The sequence below is a fragment of the Camelina sativa genome, chromosome 16 (genome assembly GCF_030686135.1).
Source record: "Camelina sativa cultivar CO46 ecotype springtype chromosome 16, ASM3068613v1".
NCBI classification, from domain to species: domain Eukaryota; kingdom Viridiplantae; phylum Streptophyta; class Magnoliopsida; order Brassicales; family Brassicaceae; genus Camelina; species Camelina sativa.
Window position 1 is genome coordinate 18,396,010 of NC_141895.1, and position 23,116 is coordinate 18,419,125.

The 23,116-nt window shown below is 34.6% G+C and overlaps 6 protein-coding genes and 1 long non-coding RNA gene across 10 annotated transcripts; 6 read left to right on the top strand and 1 right to left on the bottom strand.

The window, feature by feature from the left end:
* Positions 1 to 57: 57 nt before the first annotated feature.
* Positions 58 to 932, top strand: LOC147925705 (uncharacterized). Its single transcript, XR_015585283.1, has 2 exons — positions 58 to 171; positions 715 to 932. It is a non-coding gene; the product is annotated as an uncharacterized LOC147925705 (long non-coding RNA).
* Positions 933 to 3,535: 2,603 nt separating this feature from the next.
* On the top strand, positions 3,536 to 5,436 carry LOC104750627 (heat stress transcription factor A-8-like). The gene is made up of 2 exons (XM_010472451.2): positions 3,536 to 3,995; positions 4,321 to 5,436. The coding sequence occupies exons 1-2, from the start codon at positions 3,753 to 3,755 to the stop codon at positions 5,200 to 5,202; spliced, it is 1,125 nt and encodes a 374-aa protein (XP_010470753.1). The 5' UTR covers positions 3,536 to 3,752; the 3' UTR covers positions 5,203 to 5,436.
* Positions 5,437 to 5,488: 52 nt separating this feature from the next.
* LOC104750628 (protein POLLEN DEFECTIVE IN GUIDANCE 1) lies at positions 5,489 to 9,499 on the top strand. 3 transcript variants are annotated; one of them, XM_010472452.3, is made up of 11 exons: positions 5,489 to 6,439; positions 6,534 to 6,685; positions 6,914 to 7,017; positions 7,192 to 7,280; positions 7,542 to 7,615; positions 7,801 to 7,951; positions 8,036 to 8,203; positions 8,395 to 8,492; positions 8,573 to 8,695; positions 8,784 to 8,852; positions 8,949 to 9,499. In XM_010472452.3, the coding sequence occupies exons 1-11, from the start codon at positions 5,776 to 5,778 to the stop codon at positions 9,156 to 9,158; spliced, it is 1,902 nt and encodes a 633-aa protein (XP_010470754.2). In that variant the 5' UTR covers positions 5,489 to 5,775; the 3' UTR covers positions 9,159 to 9,499. The 3 variants fall into 3 exon arrangements, 2 of the variants coding, with proteins under 2 accessions (XP_010470754.2, XP_087349394.1); XM_087493268.1 differs by having other exon boundaries at positions 5,587 to 6,439; positions 6,969 to 7,017; XR_015585284.1 differs by having other exon boundaries at positions 5,606 to 6,439; positions 7,196 to 7,280.
* Positions 9,384 to 11,404, top strand: LOC104750631 (binding partner of ACD11 1). Of its 2 annotated transcripts, none has more exons than XM_010472456.3 (6): positions 9,384 to 9,704; positions 10,051 to 10,119; positions 10,238 to 10,341; positions 10,431 to 10,506; positions 10,596 to 10,679; positions 10,761 to 11,404. In XM_010472456.3, exons 1-6 carry the CDS (start codon positions 9,693 to 9,695, stop codon positions 11,250 to 11,252), a joined length of 837 nt encoding a protein of 278 aa, XP_010470758.2. In that variant the 5' UTR covers positions 9,384 to 9,692; the 3' UTR covers positions 11,253 to 11,404. The 2 variants fall into 2 exon arrangements, with proteins under 2 accessions (XP_010470758.2, XP_010470757.2); XM_010472455.3 differs by having other exon boundaries at positions 9,564 to 9,704; positions 10,758 to 11,404.
* On the bottom strand, positions 11,327 to 12,509 carry LOC104750630 (ABC transporter I family member 17). Its single transcript, XM_087493269.1, has 2 exons — positions 12,012 to 12,509; positions 11,327 to 11,936 (listed from the first exon to the last, which is right to left on the bottom strand). The coding sequence occupies exons 1-2, from the start codon at positions 12,193 to 12,195 to the stop codon at positions 11,494 to 11,496; spliced, it is 627 nt and encodes a 208-aa protein (XP_087349395.1). The 5' UTR covers positions 12,196 to 12,509; the 3' UTR covers positions 11,327 to 11,493.
* A 75-nt stretch (positions 12,510 to 12,584) lies between these two features.
* Positions 12,585 to 15,132, top strand: LOC147925706 (uncharacterized). Its single transcript, XM_087493270.1, has 9 exons — positions 12,585 to 12,783; positions 13,172 to 13,389; positions 13,472 to 13,706; positions 13,984 to 14,032; positions 14,154 to 14,191; positions 14,292 to 14,388; positions 14,504 to 14,545; positions 14,613 to 14,701; positions 14,869 to 15,132. The coding sequence occupies exons 2-9, from the start codon at positions 13,308 to 13,310 to the stop codon at positions 14,870 to 14,872; spliced, it is 636 nt and encodes a 211-aa protein (XP_087349396.1). The 5' UTR covers positions 12,585 to 12,783; positions 13,172 to 13,307; the 3' UTR covers positions 14,873 to 15,132.
* Positions 15,133 to 20,216: 5,084 nt separating this feature from the next.
* LOC104753678 (uncharacterized) lies at positions 20,217 to 21,915 on the top strand. The gene is made up of 3 exons (XM_010475896.3): positions 20,217 to 20,808; positions 21,252 to 21,381; positions 21,469 to 21,915. The coding sequence occupies exons 1-3, from the start codon at positions 20,315 to 20,317 to the stop codon at positions 21,754 to 21,756; spliced, it is 912 nt and encodes a 303-aa protein (XP_010474198.1). The 5' UTR covers positions 20,217 to 20,314; the 3' UTR covers positions 21,757 to 21,915.
* Positions 21,916 to 23,116: the final 1,201 nt, after the last annotated feature.

Consider the following 23,116-nt stretch of genomic DNA (forward strand, 5'->3'; position numbering starts at 1 on the left):
TGTCGACGTTCTATTAGACAAACAAATAATAGAAAAAAGAAACAAAATTTAGGTCGATCTAATTTTATTTCTTTTCCTCTCTCTCTTTCTCTCGCCATCGAAGTCTCGAAACGGTGATTTATGTTTGGAGTCGACTCAATCTGAAGAAATTGAATCAATTGGAATCAGAGGGTAAGTTTCTCAGTACAATAGACTGTAATCCCGATTAGTGTTTTATGATTAGGGTTTATTTGATTTAGGATCACAATTTAGGGTTAATTGATGTTTGTTGGAAAATTTGGGCTCTTGGTGTGGATGTGTTCCGATATGATCCATATTTTTGGTAGAAGTTGTCTTTTTAATGTTCGATTAGGAGGAAGCAGAAAAGATTTGGGTGTTTATGTGTTCTTCCAATTTAAAGTGATGACCATGATTGATAAGTGATGTTTTAAACCGATGTGGGTATTTTTTTTGTGGTTGATCCAAAGGTGCAATTTAATTCAAGGTAAGGGCATGCTATGAATCTCACTCAATGCCAATTTTTTAGTGAAAACCTGTTGTCTTTGTGTATACATGTGTTGCCATATTTTCGAGAATTGTTTTTAAGTACAACATTTTCTGATTCTTAGTTGGTGTTGGCAATGCAATGTCATCTACAAAGACACGCAGAGTTAGCAATCATTCTACAAAGCCTGTAAATTATAACACTAGTCTTTTCCTTTTTGTTCTATTTAGGAACTTTGTTGACATGCTTTCTATTAAGGAGTTGATGCTAAGAGGATCCCTTCTAGTCTCATGTCTAGCCCACATTGTGGTACAATTAAACCTCTATAAACTAATACTCGGTAAATTAATACTCTCTCTAAATTAATAAATTTCTTCAGTCCCAAGTTGGAACCAGTGTAATTTTGGACATAATTCGATAATATAATAAAATAATATTTTTTTTAAAATCCTTTGTAAATATATGGTCCCAACAATATTATATATTAATAATTATATAAAATTATCAAAATATATGTATATATATGAACATTAATTTTTGGTAGACCTCATTTCTAATATTTCTACTATATCAAAAACTTTTAGTTTTCTCTTCAAAACATGAGAATTATTATTTTCCTTCTAACTGATTATATAAAAATATTTTTTATAACAACTAAATCTTAGTTTTTTTTTAATTACCAAATATGGATAATGTCTTTATAAATTAATAATTATTAATTTATCGATGAAATAAAACCTCTATAAATTAATAAATTTCTGCAGTCCCAACATTATTAATTTATAAAGACCAAATATGGATAATGTCTCTATAAATTAATAATTATTAATTTATTGATGAAATAAAACTTCTATAAATTAATAAATTTCTGCAGTCCCAACATTATTAATTTATAGAGGTTTTACTGTACATGTGTATATTTACATCTACCTGTTTGCTATTTGTTAGCTCATAATGTTTTTTTTTTAAATTTCAATGGCAGCAAATTAAACTGCATTTACCAAATCAGGCAGGGCTCTTGTGATTTTTGGGACCACAAAGGCAACTGACTTTGCCATGTCGCGGTTAACTGAAGAGTGTTTGATGTTTACCTGGCCAAAGGTTATCTGAGGTCGGCTTTTTCTTCTCTTCTCAAAGTAGATTAAGAACATATCTTTTTGGTGTCCTTCCTAATCTTTATAACTTTTTTTTCTTCACCAATTGTAGATACAAGCCAAGGAGATTGACATCCTCAAGCGTATAAACCAACAAGGAACCAAAGGAAAAAATCCTTTGTCTTAACAACAGCACAAAAGAACACTTTTCGGTTTTGGTTTAGTGTTTGGAATGTAGCTGATGTAATCCCATTTGTGTCATTTAGGTGGCAACAATATTTACAAAATAAGAGACTCATAATTATATACTACCATTGGAGGATAGAATTTAATTAAGAGATCAAGGGTTCTTAGAATTTAAAACACTACACAATTAATTCATAAAAAAATCAAACAGTGTTTATGAACCTCCAAATTTGAGCCTCACATTGGCCTTGCTCTAAGATATATTACTAGGGGCTCTTACTTCTATTGGGCCTAATATTGAAAATCAAAATGGGGTCCTACTCGATTTGACTAATAAAATATTAACTTATGAAGATTTTTTTTTTCATTTTCATAGTTTTTAAAAAAATTTATTAAAAATACGATACTTTTATTATAATTCATATTTCTAAGAAATTTTCTTAATTTATAATCATGACTATCATAATAGAATGGATGCTAAAAATTTACAAGATTATTCATGCGAAAATGACAAATGTTCATAGATATATATACTTAATGAATTTGATATGTTATTTAAGTAAATGATATTTTCAATTAGATCAATATGCATTTTATAGATTGGAATTCTAATAACACAATCTGGTTACCATTTTTATTTTCATTATTTAGAATTTCTAACTTTTAGCCTAGACCGAATTTTGAACCGAACCAAAATTTAAATAAAACTATATTAACATTGTCGTAAATTAATCAAAAATTCAAAGACGTTATTATGATAAAATTATTTGTTTATGTAAAGGTGAGATCTACAGTCCTTTTTCTTTTAGGATTAATAATTAATAGTATAATTTATTTAATTATGGTATTATAGTAATTAATTGTATAATTTTCTTCATTTTTTCTTATAGAATTAGTAATTTAAAATTAGAATTAGTATTATCTCATATATACATATATGAACTATATTTTTATATTTATTAAATTTTTTAAATTTTTAAGTTCTTATAATGTACATATATTTTAAAACATAATTTTTGTGTAACACATGGTAAAATCTTAAATTGTATAAATTGACATGTGTAGCGATAACATGAGTTACTAACTTTGAAAATCAACATTTATATAATAACATAATACTGAATACGCTATCAAATCATTCACCGATTGAAATACTTAAGAAAATTACATTAATTTCTTATTTTGATTATCTTATTTTTTATATTATGTTAAACACTAATTTTAACACATTAACCCTTTTTGTAATTTAATCACTTTTCTGTATAAATTTCTTTTTACTATATGACTATAATAAATAATAATTACAATTAAATTATAAATATTTTCCTTATCAATTGCACATATTTTACTATTGATATTAGTATTAGTAATTTAACTGATAACTTTTCTATTTGAATTAGTGATATAATAGATTACTTTTGGTTTTATATACTTTCAAAAATAATAATTGTAATCTTTTTATTTTTAGAATTTTTAATTTTCCTATTATTATTAAATAATTTTTTTCACACATGTCAGAATATTATTGATATACTTAATATATGTCGCGATTATATGAATTAGTAACTTGGAAATTAAGGTTTATATAATAGGATTAACATTAGTAGTTGGGATTTGATTTCATCCTTCTACCAAATTAACATTTTTTTACTGGTTTAGTGGTTTATAAACATTTTTATTTCCATGTAAAATTGTAAATACCTAATTTGTAAAAAATGTTTGTTTTTATTTTGGATATTTAATATAAATATTTAATAGGGCCAAAGACTTTAAAACAAATATCTAAAAACCGTGACTTCTTCTCCTTTCTCTCTTCCTTGAAATTTCCTTAAACGACGATCCCTTGCCCAGCGCACAAGTTTCAATCGTCTTCCCTCAACCCATAGTCTCTTCCTTTATCCCTTTTCTTTTCTCCCGACAAAACAGATTCAATTTCAGAATTCAAAATTCAAGATTTCATCTAAAGTTTGGAGATTTCTCTTGAGATTATGGTGAAATCGGCGGCGGCAGACGACGGTGGCGGTGGTGGTGGGTCTTCTTCAGTTGCGCCGTTCTTGAGAAAATGTTACGAGATGGTTGATGATTCTTCTACTGATTCTATAATCTCGTGGAGTACAAGTGCTGATAATAGCTTCGTTATCTTGGACACGACCGTCTTCTCTGTTCAACTCTTGCCTAAGTACTTTAAACACAGCAATTTCTCTAGCTTTATCCGTCAACTCAATATCTATGTTAGTGTCTTTCTCCTCTCACTCTTCAATCTTTATTTTACAATTTGGCTCTTTTCAATACTGATGTGATTACTTGCTGTTGTTGTGTTGAGCAAAGTTTCAGTTTTTTTGTTATCCTCTGCTTCTATAACGTGTGGATAGGTTTTAGTAGAGCAAGTTGATTTTTAGAGAGTGTCAATCTCATGGTTAGATGATGAATTGGGTATAAGAAGCATGATGAAAGATGTTTTTGTTCTAGTACTAGTCATTATCTTGAAGACTCTATGTAGTGTTATTTGGTTAAATGTGTGACTGATTCTTGGAAGTGGGGGTTTTTGTTTTCCAGGGTTTTAAAAAAGTTGATGCAGATCGTTGGGAGTTTGCGAATGACGGGTTTGTGAAAGGTCAAAAGGATTTACTGAAGAATGTTATCAGGAGGAAGAATGTTCAAAGTAACGAACAGAGCAAACAGGAGAGCAAAAGTACAACAGATGATGGTCAGGGAAAGCTTGAGAAGAGTGGATTGTGGAAGGAAGTTGATATTTTGAAAGGGGATAAGCAGGTGTTGGCGCAAGAGTTGATCAAAGTTAGGCAGTACCAGGAGATCACAGATACTAAGATGTTAAACTTAAAAGACAGAGTTCAAGGCATGGAAGAGAGTCAGCAGGAGATGCTTTCGTTTTTGGTAATGGTTATGAAGAATCCAAGTCTACTAGTCCAGTTGCTTCAGCCAAAGGAGAAAAACAGTTGGCGTAAGGCAGGGGAAGGTGCAACGATTGTTGAAGAAGTGACTGATGAAGGAGACTCAAACTCATATGGTCTTCCTTTAGTCACATACCAGCCACCATCAGACAACGGAGCATCGAAGTCAAGCTCGAACGACCTGAATGATTTCTTGAGAAACGCCGATATGATGAAGTTCTGCTTAGATGAAAACCACGTGCCATTGATCATACCTGATCTATACGATGATGGAGCATGGGAAAAGCTTTTGTTGCTGAGCCCTTCAAAGAAGAAGACAAAGAAGCAGCAGGAGAACAGTTTGAAGAAAGGAAAAGATGACGATACATTGGAGGAGATGGAATCAGACAAGAGCCGGCTGCTCGAGCTGATATCAGAAGAGATGGAGAAATCAGATGACTTTGAATATGGACAGCTTACTCCAGAAAGGTCTAGGAATCTTGATATTATGACTGAGCAGATGAGCTTACTTGCTTCTAATGAATAGCTCCTGCACCTGCATTGCTGCAATGAACCAGAAGCTGGATTTTTGAACATATCAGCCTCAACCTTTTGTTATGTAACCTTTTGAAGTAGGCTCTCGGAATATTATTATTATTATCACCGGAGCAAATCCTCATAGATGCTTATAGCTTAAGGCGTCTTGCTACAAAAAATAACATGGTTGAGACTTTTTTGTTTTTGTTTTTTGGCAAATAATATAAAAATCTTTTAGATGAAAGACGACTTTACAAAAAACATTTTATAATTGAAACTCGATTTTTTTTTGGGTCATTGTTTAAGCGGTTAAAATCAAGACGTGTCAGAATATAATTGGCCTGCTTTGTCAGAGTCTCTTAATCGCGTTACGACGGATGTCAATCATCTAAACGCCGTTTTCCAAAACAGCGTTTTGTGTGTCTCGACGAGTACACAATCACCTATCCTTCCTCCTCTGTCTCTCTGGTTTTTTTCGGTTTCGTAAAAATCCAAAATTTTGTGTCTTTTTAGGTTTCTTTTAATTTTTTAATGTTTTAGCTTCGTTTCTTCATTGTGTTCTTCATCCTTGTATAATCCAAAAATGACGATTAGATCCTCCAGGAGGAACCTGTCATTTGAGATTCTCAGCCGAAGCAACTCCTTTGAGAATGGTGATGATGATGGTGGTGGTGATGATGATACACTTCAATCATCAATTCGCCGATCTAGCTCAGATCCGATTACCCGAAACGAAGCTGTTGAATCACCAAAACGAAAGAGATCGAAGAAGAAGAAGAAGAAGAAGAAGAAGAACAAAGTCGAGACTATTCCAGAGAATGGAGATTCTCATTCAACAACGATCGTGGAGGGTTCAAGTAATGATTTTGGAGAGACTACAACGATGTTTGAGAACAGATTGAGTTACTATGGTGGTGGCAGTGGTGGTAGTAGTAGTGGTGGTGGCTGCGTTGTGACGCTATTAGATGGGCAAACTGTACATCACAATGGGTTCAATTTTGGTGAGTTGAGACAGAGGAATGTTAATGGGAGTATTGATGGGAGTAACGATGAACGATGGAGTGATACTATGAGTAAGTTATATATGGAGGAGACTAGTGCGGAGCTAAGCTCTTCTTCTGAGAATCAACCGTTTCAAGAAGTGCAGCATCAGTTTCCAAGAAGTGAGATCAATGGGAATGTTGTGAGGAGGTTAGATACTGAAGCCTCTTTGGATTGGAAACAGCTTGTGGCGGATGATCCTGATTGTAAAGTTCCCAACTTTTGTATTTTCTCTATTTTAACTTGGTTTGCACTATATATTTTTCTGTATTATAATGTCTAGTATCTGTTTGTCTTCAGATCTTTCCGCTGAGACGAGGTCACCTATGGCTTACTTTGTGGAGGAAATTTATGGTGGGATATCATTGCGGAGCACAACGACTCCTGGGAATGATATTGAACGAGAAAGGATATATGATACGATCTTTCGCTTGCCTTGGCGATGTGAAGTGGTAAAACCGGCTATTCCCTTCTCTTATAGAATGAACATTCGTAGTTTAGCTAGGTGTGTTGGTTGTGTATCTCTGTTGATAAGTTTGTATGAGTGACAATGGGAATCCACCTGTTATGTAGTTGTGAAGGGGGCTACTTAAATTAGAGTTCAGTGTATATGTATATGTATGCTTCTGTTTTTGTGATTTACACAGAGGTTTTTCACATTGTAAAGAATTTTAATGCAGCTTATAGATACTGGCTTTTTTGTCTGCGTCAACTCATTTCTGTCATTGTTGACAGTCATGCCAATACGAGTCCTGCTGATATTATGGGATGCTTTTAAGAAAAGGTGAGTCATTTTTAGATTCTTCTTTGACATTAACACACTTAATATTGCTCTTAGACTTTGTCACCACATTGTGCATCTTGATGAAAGTGGAATATGCCTTGATCATACTTTTCTCTATTCACATGATTCTGCTTTTCCCGTTGTGAGGACGTAACTTTATGATATTTGTGGCAGGCAGTTCAGGAGGCCCTCTTCATCGGAGCTGTCTGATCTTGCTTGTTTTCTAGTTTTGGCTTCTGGTACCATTCTTCTCGGGAGAACAGGTGCAATACAAATCTCTTGACTTGCTTAAGCTTGTAATATATTTTATGTTTAATCTATGAAAACATCTGAAGTGGTACAAAGGGTTGCATAGGGCATTACTTAATCTGTTAATTGTTAGATGGATAATCTCAGCGCTTCTTTTGAAAGAATGGATTTGTCTTTTAATCGCATCAAAGTGATGAGAAAATGAATTTTCAAACGGTCCTCTTATGTGTTTCTTTTTTTTTGCTTATCATGACTCTTTTTTTACTTTTACGCAGATATCAGTCTTATTTACCACATGATTCGTGGTCAAAGTACTATAAAACTATATGTGGTTTATAATATCTTAGAGGTAATGTAAATAAACTCCCTTTTAGATTGTGTTTCCTGCTCTAAATTTTCTTGTCCATTTCACTTTTCTTCCTTGCATCTCTACATGATTTAGTTGGTAATATTTGTGCTTTCACTGCACACTTTTCCGTCCAGTTTTTACTTTCTACTAAACCAACTGGTATTGACATAAAAGTTGTGTTTCAGATATTTGATAGACTTTGTCAAAGTTTCTGTGGAGATGTATTTGGGGCCCTATTTAGTTCTGCAAAGGGAGTGGCGATTTCCCCTCCTGAGAAACTGAGATATTCGACTTGGAGATTTGTTTCTGACCTAGCATTAACTATGGCTGCCTCAAATATCCTTACAATGTGATTGCTAGTTTAATTTCTGTTAGCTACTTCCAAATCTTTATATCTGTTGTCTCCTTAACTGTGTTCACTTCTCCATTCATTCGTTTTATTAGCTCAGGCAATTACGCTGTCAACGTGTATTGTTGCTCACAACAATGCCTTGTTGGCTCTCCTGGTGTCAAATAACTTCGCTGAAATCAAAAGCAGTGTCTTTAAGCGTTTCAGCAAGGACAACATTCATGGTCTAGTATATGCGGGTAAAGCTTTTACTCCATGCTCTTTTGTAGAATTTTATGTCTTGAATACTATGTCTCCAATTGCCCTGATTTAGTTCTTATAATTTTTGAATCACCTTTCAAGATGGGGTCTGATTGAGACTGTAATTGCAGCTATTACCTTTGGTTTCTGATTGGTATGTTCTGGTTTCCCTTTGCAATTTCTCTACCAGATTCAATAGAGAGATTCCACATAGCAGCCTTCTTGGTGTCTGTTTTGGCTCAAAATATTCTTGAATCTGAAGGTCCATGGTTTGGAAACTTTATCTACGTAAGTGTACATAGTTTCTGGTAGTTTTAATATTTTGTACATAGTTTCTGGTAGTTTTAAATTAACTTGGACTTCTGCAGAATGCTACGACGGTCTTCTTCTGTGAGATGATGATAGACATCATCAAGCATTCGTTTCTTGCCAAGTTCAATGACATCAAACCTATAGCGTACTCTGAGTTTCTTCAAGCTCTCTGCGAGCAGGTATGGATGATAGAGCATTTATAAAGTTCCATTGCTGCGTTGAGTATTCTATTTTCTTACGTCCACTTATCCTTGTCTTGTTTGTCAGACTCTAAATATTCGCCCGGAAGATAGAAAGACAAATCTCACCTTCGTTCCCCTTGCACCCGCTTGTGTGGTATATATTTCTCTTTCCCTTTGACATAAATAAATACACATTCTGACAAGTAAAAAGAAGAAGCGCGGAATGATATGAGTGTGTTTTGGGCCTCAGGTGATCCGGGTACTGACTCCAGTATACGCAGCACACTTGCCGTACAGTCCTCTCCCATGGAGAATGTTGTGGATGGTTATCTTATTTATCATAACATATATAATGCTGACAAGCCTCAAAGTTCTCATAGGCATGGGACTAAGGAAACATGCAACTTGGTACATTAATAGATGCCGAAGAAGAAACTCATCCCATCTACACAATGATTAGGCCCACTCTTCCTTAGAAAGAAAACACAACTTGGAGTGAAGAAACATCTCATCAGCGGATGAAAGTTTGAAACAAAAGGAGCAACCGTCGGATCCAATTTACAATTCTGTTTGGGATCATCTCTGTGATCTCATCATTACACATGGTCCCTTAATATAATTCCATGAAGCGATTTTGTTGTGGGTTTAGTCATATATATATGTGTACAAAAGAAAGAGAGACCTCATGGTACAATTTGATCACAAAGACAAATAGCCAAAATACACTTTTTTTGTACTCTTTCTTCTTCCTTTTTTGTTTTATTTCTTAAGACAATAAAAATAGTCATCACATTTTCAAAACTTTGTTCACATGACAAATATTTTGATTTTGAGGTTGTGAAATTTTTTAAACAAAAGAGAACCCAAAAAAAAGAAGAAAAAAACGTAATAAATAATTTTGTCACTGTGGAGAGACTCAAAAAGGACTTTGAATATTGAACAATCCCTAATTCTCTCTTTTACGATTTCTTCAGAGAATCTCTCATTTTAGACAATGTCGGTTACGGTAAGCAGTCTCGATTCCATCTTTGTGCGTTCTTTAGATTCGTCTTTGCTTTTGACCTTTTTCTTCTTCTTCTTCTTCGCTGATTTGAGATCTAAATTGGAGTGTTTCATGCGTTTGCTACTGAGAACTATAGATATCTCTTGCTAAGATTTTGTGGTTTTGATTATATGATGAAGTCTGAGATCTCTCTCTCTCTCTCTTTACTGTGTTGTGTTTGTGTTATGAACCAAACAAAAAAAAGAGGAAAAAAGTTCAACTTTTTTGAAATCTCTACACTTTTCCAGATCCTATTCCCCAGATGTTAATTGGAAAGTGTATTATTGATCTCCCTCCCGTTACATTGCAGGATGCTTTCATTGATTCGGATCAAACTCATCACAACATTCTTATGGATTCACAGTCAACTGTCTCCGGTGTAAGAAGAACACCAACATTTTGTTTCAATCTTCACTATGTTGTCATTGCCACAAAAGCTTCTTTGATTGATTTCAGTTTTTGTTTTGGGTACTTTTTTTGTTGTTTGGTTGGTGCAGGTGAAAACTGTCAAGATTAGTAATGTTTCACTTCTTGTAACTAAGAAAGATATCAAAGAGTTCTTTTCTTTCTCTGGTGACATTCAATTCGTCGAGATCCGAAGGTTCTGTAAACATCTTGTTATTTATCTCATTGTTTTTTTTTAAAAGATGACTCTTTGCCAATGTCTAATGTTTTCTTTAAATCACACAGTGAGACACAAGAATCTCAGGTTGCTTACGTTACTTTTAAGGATCCACAAGGTGCAGAAACTGCAATGCTCTTAACGGTATTATTTCTTATTCTACTTTTGCTTTTTCCCTTATGCATCATTTTGGAGGGGGGTATAATATATAATGTGTCTTATATTTCCTCCAGGGAGCTGTCATTGCAGATCATCGTGTTAGTATTACTCCTGCTGTGAACTACGAGCTGCCACCTGAAGCCCTTGCACTTGAATCGGTAGACAACTCTTTTGCTTCTTTATTGATTGGTTACTCTACGAGTTTTTTTTATAATCTTGTCTTTCTTCTTTGGTAGCAGGAACATTCGTTTAACGGTTTCTCTGTCAAGAAAGCTGAAGATGTGGTGAACATCATGGTGGGAAGGGGTTATGCTCTTGGAAAAGATGCCCTGGAGAAAGCCAAAGCATTTGACGACAGACACAATTTGATCTCAAACGCTTCAGCTACCATTGCCTCTCTTGACGATAAGATGGGTCTGAGCGAGAAGCTAAGCATAGGTACAACTGTGGTGAATGAGAAGTTGAGAGATATCGACGAGCGTTATCAAGTGAGGGAGATTACCAAATCTGCTTTAGCAGCTGCTGAAGAGACAGCAATCAGCGCAAGAACGGCTTTAATGGCGAACCCTTATGTGTCAAGTGGAGCTTCGTGGTTTTCAAACGCGTTTGGTGCAGTGACAAAGGCGGTTAAAGAGAGAACTGAGAATGGAGGAGAAGGAAGAAAGGAGATCATCCAACTTGATCCTTCTTCACCTAAAGATCCTGCTGTTGTTCCTGTTAAGCTCGGCTGATGCAGATCTCAACGAATCAAGTTTTTCAATTTGCTTCTCAACTCAATTCTTTTGATAGGTTTGCTGTTCATAGATATATAAATGCTTTCATTTACTAAAGAAAAGATAAAAAAAAAAAAAGACATAAACCAGAAAAGGTGTTGTTACATTCAGACAGCATTTGCCCTCTCTCAAAAGAGATTATTAACATTCAAGAAAAAGAAAAGTAGCAAATGACCTGCAGGACAATTAGAAATTGGTCTCAGTTACTGAGTTGAAGAAACTTCTGAGCCATTGGATGCTTAGCATGCGAAAGCTCACTTGGTTTAAGAACTTCAACAATCTCACCATCAACAACAAGGCAAACGACATCAGCAACTTTCTGAATCTGCTTGATACTATGAGACACAATCACAGTCGTAATCCCTCTCTGCTTCTTCAGTCTCACTATAACATCCTCAATGTTCTCTGTCGAAATCGGATCCAAAGCGCTTGTTGGTTCATCCAACAACAACACCTCAGGCTCGTTGGCTAGAGTCCTTGCAAGTGCTACTCGTTGAGCTTGACCCACAGATAACTCTGCACCAGTCTTCTTAGCAAAAGAAGCATCAAGATCAGCAAGACTTAACAGCTTATAAACCTCTTTGTCATTTAACTTCTCCCCTCTCAAATTCGGACCATATCTCACATTATCCGCAACAGTCCCTGTGACCAAACCAGACATCAACAAAAACCTACGGAAACTATTAAACTAATCTAATTCCAAAATCTTGATATTACCTTGAAAGAGAACAGGAAGCTGGAAAAGCATTCCAACTCTACGACGAAGAGTGATGACATCAACCTTGGTTATATCTTCACCGTCCAAGAAAACAGTTGACTCCGGTGGTTCCCAAAGACGATTCAGAGATCTCAAAAAAGTTGACTTCCCACTTCCACTAGGTCCAATCACACCAACGATCATACCCCTTTTGGTATATCAATACTCACTCCTTTCAAGATCCGAGATCCATCATCGGCGACTCGGGTCAGATCATGTACACGAATCTTTGGTTCTTCTGAACCGGACGACACAACAACGTCCACAAGATGTTCTCGTAACCCATCGGACTCGTTAGACCAAAGTGATGGCATTATCGCCTTTAAAGTTTTCAACTCTGTTTGATCAAAAAAGACTTTTGTGTCCGTATGAGACGCACCACCACAACAGGTTCCAAAGAAGTCTATAGATGTAGACATTTTAATATTCTTTCACCACTCACATTATATGGCCTATCAAGACTTCTTGTTTTGTTTTAAAAAAAAAAAAAAACTCAACTTTAAGGAATCTTCTCAGGACTAAATCTTCAATTCAGATCTGCAATTTTATTTGCTTCAGCATATAGAAAGCTCAGGAGAACGCAAGTATTAAACTTTTAGTATCATTACGTAGTAGAGTCAAACCAGAGAAGACACACTTGAGACAAACTTGAAACTTTTCAAACTACAGTAAAAAGAGATGCGAATTAATAATGTGGCAGAGGAGGCGAAGAGATGTGAAGAAGTATATCAGGTGAGAGTGCTCTGCGATTTCTGCAGCAACAGGTTAGATCTCAAAATATCATTTGATGAAAATGGTAAAGTTATTCATTCATAAATCCGTTTACTTGGTTCTATCTCAAAGCAAAACTCACCAATACACAAAGTAGTAATCATTCAAGCACACAGTAAGCAGAGTCAACTACAATGAATAATATACATCATGAATCATTGGTTTCTACTCCCACTTGGAAGTTGAGAAATGAACCAGTTAATCATTTAAAAATAACTCAAACCACAAGATTGTATCATTCTGACATAACCACATAAACCCATTCGCCACATAACCATATATATGTATCTAGCAGCATGCATCTCTCTTAAAGATTCAGCTGCATATCTTATCCTTAATGGTGTTGTAGTTCACCTGGGACTGGAACTGGCTACACTCAAGAGGTACGGAGTTCATGAATGAATTGGATCAAGAATGGCTCATGAGTCATGAACTTCCATTCCCAAAGTCGATAATTTTGATGCCAAGTTAGACATGTGCGTCACATGATCTTTGATTGGTTGAGACCAGTCAAACTTTTTCGTAGTAAGCTCACTCATAAGGCTTCCTACAATATAATATCGTCAGGTCAGTCATATCCGACTAGAGAGCAATTTGTTATAGTGATGATGACGATAATATTACAGAACTGAGTTTGTGATGCTTCTAGGGATCTACTCTCAAAAACACGTTTTATACAATCGGAGGGATGCAATTGTAGATAGGGCAAAACACACTAGTAAATCATGTGCTCTTAACGTCTCTCACTCATTTCGTTGGATCCGATTGATTACACAAAAGATAGATATGGTGGAAGCGAGGCTGCAGAGTAGGAGGCGCAGAGATGATGTCACGGAGGAGAAGACGAGACTGCCCTGCAATTTTTGCGAATTGTCCAGCAACAGGTAACATTTTGTCGAACAAGAAATCTATTTTCTAGGGTTTTGTAGTTTCGTTGGAATTAGGTCTTATTAGGTAACATTGATTGGGATATGGCAAAACCACAAACATACGATTCAGATGGTTTCTGGATTAAGGGATATTGTTGGATCTCGAAATCCGAATCCGAGAGAAAGTGCTGCAGCATGATTAGGATTGATACAGAGAATGCTTCAATACGGATAGGTTTCTGGATTAGGGTTTTTTTATGTATCCTCCGCCTTAACCTGTTCTTTCTTGTAGATATGGATGTGGTTCTGAAGAGGATCAAGAAGACAATGAAGCAGCAGAGGTATGTATATATCACTTCCATTGTATCTTATTTTTGTAACACAATTTATCATCAGATGGATTTCTATATATATATATATATATATATGCTTCTATATATCTATGTTCTTGGTTGCTTGCAGCTTCGGAAAGAAGTCATGAGATTACGAAACCTGCTCAGGTATGTATATATGCCTCGTTTACTACATTTCAGATTCCTTCAGGTTTCACATGAACTTTGAATGTTCTTCATTCATATATATATATATTTTATTTTTCAGGAGAATGAGTGGTTTAGACGACGATGTGAGTTACACTGAGCTGGAAGCACTTAAAAGTCGTCTCAAAGATGTCAGGGTCATTGTGGTGGACAAAATGGTGAGGAAACTTGTTCATTAAGGGGTGGTGTGGGAAGAATGAATTTACTTCCTTTTCTGTTATTGTAAAATGCTAGTGATTCTCAAAACCTATCTTGTATGACTATATATTTCAGAACAAGATAAAGCTAGAAGAAGATGAAAGGCTGCTCAAACAGGTAAAAAGTTAGCTTTCCCCTGCATTTAGTTACTTGACATAAATCGCAAACCCTATGATTCTTGCAGAAGAAGGAAGCAAAGGATGAGAATGATGGTGCAAGGAGAGGGGTTTCGTGGGGTACGGGGAGAGGGGTTTCGGCTCCCTCTAAGAACAGGTAATATCTTGAATCCTTTTATCTTTCAGACTCTGTGAGAGATCTTTTTTTACAATCTTACGTTATGATATCTTGCTTTTTGCTTTTTTCTTTTTATTATTAGACTCTCTCTTCTTCTTGCCTCAGAGATTGTGTATTTAAAAATGCATGCTCTTGTTTTTTTGCAGCTGAGAATGGAGAGGGAATTCGAGAGACGAAAATCGGAACCCTTGCATAGCAAGTTGGAGAGATTGTGGCTTTTCAACGAGTAATAATAATTACTCATTAGAGCATATTTACTACATCTTATTGCTCTGCAAATTAGAACTCTATGTTTTTTCAAATATTAGAGTTAATTTTTTGGATGTGTTTTTGTTTTAGTACGTTTTACAAACATAATTGTAAAACTAGTACAGTTACTATTCATAATTGGAAAAATAGAGTTTGTAACATAGAGATGTTGCGTAATAGAGAAAGAGGTGGGATAGAGGGAGCAGGAGAAAATTACAAAAATTGGGGTTTTGTATTTGAGATGTGAGTGATGATGCATCACACGATTCTCTCCCTCCCTCTCTCTATTATTTTTATTTTTATTTTATTTTTGTTTTTAAACATAACCCTAAATTCTAGTAATTAAAATACTAATTGTTGTAATTTTTTTTTTTTTAAAAATTTAGATACATAAAAATTTATGTTTTTTCTTTTATTATTTGATATGCATTTTGTTTGATAATTTTAAATATATTTCATATTTTTTTTATTTGTACAATTTAGTAGGTGTACAGATGTAATCTAACAATATTTGTGTACGGTTTAAACCATCCAGCATGTTAGATAGATTCAAACCATCCAGCAAATATTTATGTACGGTTTAAACCATTCAACATTTTGAATAGATTCACACCATCCAACAATATTTGTGTACGGTTTACACAATCTAGCATATTGGATAGATTCACACCGTCCATTAATATTTGTGTACGGTTTAAATCATACATCATGTTGGATAGATACACACCGTCAATATTTGAGTACGGTTAAAACCATCCAGCTTAATAAGATGTACGGATTTTAAATATATATAATATATTTAAAAATTATTAAACAAAATTCCTATCAAATTGTAAAGAAAAAAATCTATATTTTTTCTATCTAATAAACTTTCTAAAAAATGATTATATATAACAATTATTTGAAAAAAAAATAAAAAAATCGGAAGAAAATGGAAGTAATGGCATGAATGGTAAATATGCAGATTATTGAATGGCAAAAAAGAGAGTGGAAAAGCATGAAATATTGGTCAATGTGGGTTTCACTAATTATAAATAGTGAATGTACTAGTTTTCCAAATATGTTTGGAAAACGTACTAAAACTCCAAATAGCTCTTATTTTCTTTGGTCATCTTCACAGGAGAATGAATGTTAGAGAGATTGAGAGTATGGCTTCCTACGAGGACCTGTGCGGACTTGAAACTCAGATACTAGGTACTTTGAATGGTGTAAATAATCTAATGATGGGACCAGGAGGGGAAAATATGGGAAGGCAAGGCAAAGAGGTATAGATTTATCAATGTTTACCTCCGTATATATCCTTGAGAAACAGATTCGATTTCCTCCGTATCACAATGGAAAGGTATAAGGCATTTTTTACTTACACACAAAGAGGACACTTGCATTAGGCTGTGGAAGAGAAGATGAAGCCGCAGAATAGGAGAAAAGATGTGAAGAAGCAACAGGTGAGAGTGCTCTGCGATTTCTGCGGATCATCCAGCAGCAACAGGTAGTTCTCACAATAACATACATTTTCACGAACAACGGTTCTGTATTCTAGGGCTTTCTTGTGTTGAATTACTTCTTTCGTGCATTTTGATCTCTTTCCAGATATGAACAATGCCCACACAAAAAAGAAGATGAATCACTGGTTCGTTTACATATACACATACATCCTTTCAAAGTTATGAACCTTTTAGATTTTTCTCTGTTTTTTTACTCACATCATTGTTTTTACACCTAGTCTTCGGAGAGCGAACTCAAGAGATTATGGCTTTTGACCAGGTAAATATACATTAACTTGTCTCATTTCTTGTTTCCACGAATCGATGTTCATATTAGCTTTCCTTTTTATTCACTCCTAGGAGAATGACTGGTAAGGATTTTGACGGTTTGACTTTCGCTGAGGTGTAATTGCTGCAATCCCAACTAAAGGAAGCCTTGGTCATTGTGACGAACCAAGAAAAGGTTTACTAACACAAAATTTATAGGGGATCAAAACAGAATATATATATATATCTACTTCTTTCTCATGTTACTTATATTGTGACATACTGACATGAGAAGATAATGCGGGAAGAGGAAGAAAGGGTGCTCAAACAGATGAATATTTTATAGAGTCCTCCTCAATGACTGACTATTTCACCTGCCCTCTACAAGATATTTTATACAGTGCTGTTTTGCTTCTTCTTTGTTTCTGTTTTCCTCATAGATCCATGTTTGATCTTGCTGTGTTTTCTAAATTAGAAGCTCTTTCGTACATTTTTTTCCCAAAAAAAAGTAAAATTATTTTATATTCCCCGGGTTTGACACTACGATTTTGCAGAAGAAGGAAGCATGGGATAAGGTTGATGCTACAATGAGAAGGTAATCTCTTAGGCTAAAGAAACACACGACAAGAAAACATGTATTTTGGGACTACATTTTGTGACTACTTATTCGGTCGCAAAATACAGCAACGTTTTTGAGACTAATTTGCGACAACTCAATGACGAAAAATAAATGTCACAAAATGGTCTTACATAAACGACTACATAAGGACTGATTTGCATCGAAAACAAATTTGTCTCTTAATGGTCACAATTTTGCGGCTACTCTGTGACGAACTATATAGTCGGTAAAGAGAGTCGCAAAAATGTCGCATATTGAGAACTTATTTGCGCCACATTTTATACCCCTATTTAGTAGCAAAAACGTCACAAATTGCAACGATATTGTGACTGATATTTGAATACTTCGCGACTAACACCTGATTTAGCTACACTTTTAAGACTATTTAGCCACTCTTTATATTTTTTATTTTAAAATTTCACATTTGAGATTCATTTACATATTTAGGTTGAAGTTTATGCTTTTTTTTGCTCACCTTATCAATAATAACTTTCTCAAAGTATTAAATTTCCATGATTATAAACTAAACATCAATAAGTTCAAAATTTATCTCAAGTGTTACATATTCTTTTATATGAGAATGTGTTGCGATGAAAAAAATTTCAAAAATAAGTCAAGTAAACATTCTAGATGAGGACCCGTCCGATGTGCGGTTTTATAGTTTTCTAAATTAAATTAAATTTAACAAAAATATATTAAAATTCGTTGTATGTTATTTATAAATTTTATAATATACTGATTTATACTTACAAATCTTTTATGTATGTTACTACTAAAAGTGTATTGTTTTTACACCTAAGTATACTCTATGTTACAAATAATTCTTTATCACCACCTAGAAAATGTCTATATAAACACATTAAGCCAACTATTTTACTTTCACTTCTCCATAGTTTTTTAATTACTAAACTTGTTGGCTCAAAAAATATTTTGAATAAAAAATATATTAATCAATGATATATCATCACAATAATATATGATCGCCATGGAAAAAACAACGGCTCCGCCCTCATCCCTTATAGAGAGAACCTTGCGTCCAACCTCCTCTACCATGGAGAGAACGTTGGCTCCGCCTTCCTCCCTTGGGGAGATAACATTGTGTCCAACCTCCTCCACCTTCCTCTTTTAGGTAAATAACCTTGTGTCCAACCTTCTCCATCATAGATAGAACCTCAGCTCTGCCCTCTTCTTTTGTGGAGATAAAATGTTCACATCTGTTTACTATCTCAAAATGGCTTGCCACGACAACCAATGAAAGTAAAAACCTTTTTCTAACGTCACAAAATCTTTTGATAGTAACTAATGTTAAATTTCCGAATGTATTCGTGGAAATGTCTTTGACATACCATGATGTAGCATCTGTCTCTGTAACGCCTCAACCGCCACCTTGCTTAGTGAGCCCATGTCCATTCTCAGTCCATGGGCCAACCTTCCTAAGTGGTCCCTACATGTAATCCCGGCTCGTAGACCCACCCATATTCGATGGTCGGTTTGTTACATCTGGGAGGCTTTAAAAACTTGTTTACCAACCTTACAAATCAACAAATGATCTTTTTCTGTGTTTTGTCTTCACTCGCACAGTTCCGACAATCACTTCCAGGAATGTCACCCATCATGAAGTTCTTTCAAGACCCTTGACCAAAAAAATAAGTGTATTTTGTTGACGTATGTGGCCAAATCAATTCTTTTAAACTTTTTCGCAAACCAGGGTGTCAGAGTTTTTAAGCTCATATAGATCTATCAACAATGATTTATGTTTGTTTTACTTTTTGTAATTTTTTGATAATTATCTTTTTACATTATTAATATTGTTTAAAACGAAATATTTTGGTTTTTTTGTTGTAATTTCAAATCTCTCCTATTAAATATTAACTTTTACACATGTCAAAATCTTGATTTAAAAGATTCCTTTTTTAAAAATTAAAAATTTGTGTAAAATTGACAGTTGTCATGATCTTATGAGTTAATAACTTTTAATATTGACACGTGTTACGATATGGTGAGTTAGTAACTTTTGTAACCATACTTTATATAATAAGATATGAGTTATCTTTAGTGATTTATATCAACAGTTTTGTTCATAATGTGTAGAATTCAAGATTTTTATTTTATGACGTATATATGGTAGTCGTAAAATGGTCATATATTGAGACTGATTTGCCACTATATTACGACGATTTTTGTTTGTCACTCTTTTGCTACCAATTAGAGACCTGTTTTCCAACGATATTGTGACTGATATCTAAATACTTTGCGACTAACACCTGATTTAGCTACACTTTTAAGACTATTTAGCCACTCTCTATATTTTTATTTTGAAATTTCACATTTGTGATTCATTTACATGTTTAGGTTGAAGTTTATGCTTTGTTTTGCTCACCTTATCAATAATAACTTTCTCAAAGTATTAAATTTCCATGACTATAAACTAAACATCAATAAGTTCAAAATTTATCTCAAGTGTTACATGTTCTTTTATGTGAAAATGTGTTGCAATAAAGAAAAATTCAAAACTAAGTGAAGTAATCATTGTTTTACTAAATCTTACTATTACATGTACTTTATACTACTAATATGAGTTCTCTTTAGTGATTTATATCAACAGTTTTGTTCATAATGTGTAGAATTCAAGATTTTTATTTTGTGACGTATATATGGTAGTCGTAAAATGGTCACATATTGCGACTGATTTGCCACTATATTATGACGATTTTTGTTTGTCACTCTTTTGCTACAAATTAGAGACATGTTTCGTTAATAACTAGGTTAATTTACTCTGCGACTCCTTTGCGACTAATTTGCTACTCTTTTCGTTAATAACTAGGTAAACCACAACGAGTGCTCTTCATTTATTATTAGCCACTCTCGATCTAGGTTTAACACTCTATCCTCTCTCAAAGGGCAATTTGCCGATTTCTCTCTCAAACTTTTCTCTTCTCATTCATCTGATTTCTCTGTTCATTCATCGATCTAATGGTTCTCACTGGTAGTAGATCTCGAGGTCGTGGAGGCAGGACTGCGTCGGGTGTAAGGACATACAATGGTCAAAACGCCACCAGAGGTGTTAGTGCTCCCGGAACTTCTTCTCACTCGTCCAACCCATCGGCGACACATTTTGGGACCAATTCACATCAAAGTCGTCCTTCGCAGTTTCCGCCGAGGACACAGTCTGGGAACCATTCCGGGACCCATTCGCATCGAAGCCTTCCTTCACAATCACCGCCGCGGACACAGCCATGGTCTCCTACTCTTCCACCACCGGTTCCTGCTCCAGAAGCTGTACCGCCACCAAACCCTAATGAGGAAGATGGCGACAAAGGAGGAATCCCACATCCTAATCCACCTCAACAAAATCATAATCCAAATGTTGACTACAATGATGTTTTGGATCGTTTGCTTGCTCTTCCATGTCGCGAGCATCTACCATTGCTGTCTGAGCAACCTATTCCAGGAATCGAGACTTTATGGTATAAATTCTCTTAGTTACATTTTCTTTATGGTTTGTTGTGGTATAGGTTTGATATCAGTTTTAGTTGTGATATAGGTTTGTTGTGGTGATATAAGTTTGATATAGGTTGTGATATAAGTTTGTTGTTGTGATATAGGTTTGTTGTTGTGATTCTTATTTGATATTGTGATAAGAATCAAATAAGTTTGATATCGGTTTGATATTAATGGTATAAATTATCTTAGTTATATCGGTTTGATGTAATTTGTGTGATATAAGTTTGATATCAGTTTTAGTTTGATATAGATTTGATATAAGTTGTTGTTGTGATATAGGTTTGTTGTGGTGATATAAGCTGTTTGTTGTGATATAAGTTTTTTGTTGTGATATAGGTTAGTCTTCTGGGACCATTCAGTTTTAGTCTGTGATATAAGTTGTTGTTGTTCTTGTTTATTATAATAGGTTTAACAGACATAAAGGGAGACTGTCTCGAGCGATTGCAACAATCTTTAGGAGGAAGTTTGATGGGCCTTACTACAGTTGGAAGGTGACACCAATACCCATTCAAGAGAGATACTTCAAGACGTTTGCGGTAATGTTGACTCTTTCACAACATGTTATTGTTTACTATATGTATGAGTTAGAATTGTTGCTAACTTTAACTGTTTGTGTGATGTAGCGGAAGTTTAGGTGGGATTTCGGGATTACTGACCTTGTTAAAGAAGGATTCTTGAATATTGCCAAGAAGCGGATGAAAGGCATTGTCAGTCAAGCAAAGAGGAGGGGTGTGCAACCATCATGGATTCGTGATACATTATGGGCTGAGATGTGGGAATATTGGGACACCCATGATGCTATTGAGAAGAGTGAGGATGCTTCACAGTGCAGAAACTCTACTCGTGGAGGTCTTGGAGTGCACAAACACTTAGCCGGTCAGAAATCATTTGTGCAAGTTCATCAAGGATGATCTTTTGTGTTTAAACTCTTTTAGGATGATGTTATGGTATGATTTGTATGATATTATGGTATGATTAGGATGATGTTATGGTAAGATTAGGATGATATTATGGTATCATAAGGATAATCTTTTGCTATGATTAGTATTTTTAATCATCATTTTTTTTAATTAATAGCATTTTAAATTGGAAATTATTCAATATCAAACATGTGACCAGTTTGTGATCAAACCAAATAACAAACATGTGACCAGTTTGTGATCAAACAAAATAACAAACAAAAACTCCAAATTCGGACTCTTGTAATTAGTCCCAAAATCTTCCCGCGAAAGGATTCTAAATATGGTCACAAAACAGTCCGTAAGTAAACTTGATTGCATTTCAGTCGAAAATGTGCAACTCCAGCTACAGTCACTTAACAGTCGCTTCTATACGACTATATTTTTTAATCAGAAGTCAGTTGCAAATTAGAGACAATGTTGCGACCATTTTATTTTGCGACCGTTTTTTAACGACTCTCAAAAATGGACGCTAAGAAGATGCAAAACTCTTATTTGCAACTATTTAGCGACTTTTATAGGATTCGTAAACGACATGTTGTAGTGACAAGTAAAAAGTAAAAAGATTTGGCTTATGTAGCTATTATTGGATTAGTTGGCTCACAAAACAATAATCTATAATATAGTAAGACGAACAATTAATGAACCATAATCTATAGTAAAAAGCTGTCTGTGCAGAATCTGAGAGAGATCACTTAGGTTCTAAGTTTGCTCAGAACAGCACATTATGTATGTTGTCTTGCTTTTTTTTTTATTTACATGTCCCTTTGGAATAATGACTTGTAAATTATCGAATGTGTCTCTATAACAACTTTACGGTCTAAACAACAGTTCAAAGCCTAGAAGCAAACAAACTTGTAGACATATTAATGAGTTTAAATTGCTGACATAAAGGAGTTTAAACTTTAAACACATCAATACTTTTACTCATATGACAAGGATGGTAATTTGGTAATAAGCATAATTGCATCAGGCCTGGCTCATTATATTGGGTTGTGTGTGCAATATTTACAAAAGACGTTTTGTTTGCCGTATATAATTTTGCTAAAATTAGGGAATTTATTTTGAAATTTGGGCTCTAGAATTTGATTATCTTACTCAAATAGTATGGGCCAAGAACCGAGACTGCACATTATACTTGGCTACTTGCTTTACGAGCACCATTTCTATATGCTAAAATTGTTGGCAGGAACTAGATTTATGGTTTACGGACTGAAAATGTTATTAACTACCACAACAACAACAAAAAAATGAAAAACACATATGTAATCATCCCTCAACAGAAATCTTGTGGCCTAAGCATCTCGAAATT

Bases quoted from the DNA above. Each gene is read 5' to 3' on its own strand.
- LOC104750630 (XM_087493269.1), bottom strand. From the start codon at position 12,195: ATGATCGTTGGTGTGATTGGACCTAGTGGAAGTGGGAAGTCAACTTTT. The intron at 11,937-12,011 runs GTAATATCAAGA...GTTTGGTCACAG, and splicing joins GCTTCCTGTTCTCTTTCAAG to GGACTGTTGCGGATAATGTG.
- LOC104750627 (XM_010472451.2), top strand. From the start codon at position 3,753: ATGGTGAAATCGGCGGCGGCAGACGACGGTGGCGGTGGTGGTGGGTCT. The intron at 3,996-4,320 runs GTTAGTGTCTTT...TTTGTTTTCCAG, and splicing joins TCCGTCAACTCAATATCTAT to GGTTTTAAAAAAGTTGATGC.
- LOC104753678 (XM_010475896.3), top strand. From the start codon at position 20,315: ATGGTTCTCACTGGTAGTAGATCTCGAGGTCGTGGAGGCAGGACTGCG. The intron at 20,809-21,251 runs GTATAAATTCTC...TTATTATAATAG, and splicing joins CCAGGAATCGAGACTTTATG to GTTTAACAGACATAAAGGGA. The intron at 21,382-21,468 runs GTAATGTTGACT...TGTGTGATGTAG, and splicing joins GATACTTCAAGACGTTTGCG to CGGAAGTTTAGGTGGGATTT.
- LOC104750631 (XM_010472455.3), top strand. The intron at 10,120-10,237 runs GTAAGAAGAACA...TGGTTGGTGCAG, and splicing joins CACAGTCAACTGTCTCCGGT to GTGAAAACTGTCAAGATTAG. The intron at 10,680-10,757 runs GTAGACAACTCT...CTTCTTTGGTAG, and splicing joins AAGCCCTTGCACTTGAATCG to CAGGAACATTCGTTTAACGG.
- LOC104750628 (XM_010472452.3), top strand. From the start codon at position 5,776: ATGACGATTAGATCCTCCAGGAGGAACCTGTCATTTGAGATTCTCAGC. The intron at 7,018-7,191 runs GTGAGTCATTTT...TATTTGTGGCAG, and splicing joins TGGGATGCTTTTAAGAAAAG to GCAGTTCAGGAGGCCCTCTT. The intron at 8,204-8,394 runs GTAAAGCTTTTA...TTTCTCTACCAG, and splicing joins TCATGGTCTAGTATATGCGG to ATTCAATAGAGAGATTCCAC.
- LOC147925706 (XM_087493270.1), top strand. From the start codon at position 13,308: ATGATCTTTGATTGGTTGAGACCAGTCAAACTTTTTCGTAGTAAGCTC. The intron at 13,707-13,983 runs GTAACATTTTGT...TCTTTCTTGTAG, and splicing joins TGCGAATTGTCCAGCAACAG to ATATGGATGTGGTTCTGAAG. The intron at 14,546-14,612 runs GTAAAAAGTTAG...TGATTCTTGCAG, and splicing joins ATGAAAGGCTGCTCAAACAG to AAGAAGGAAGCAAAGGATGA.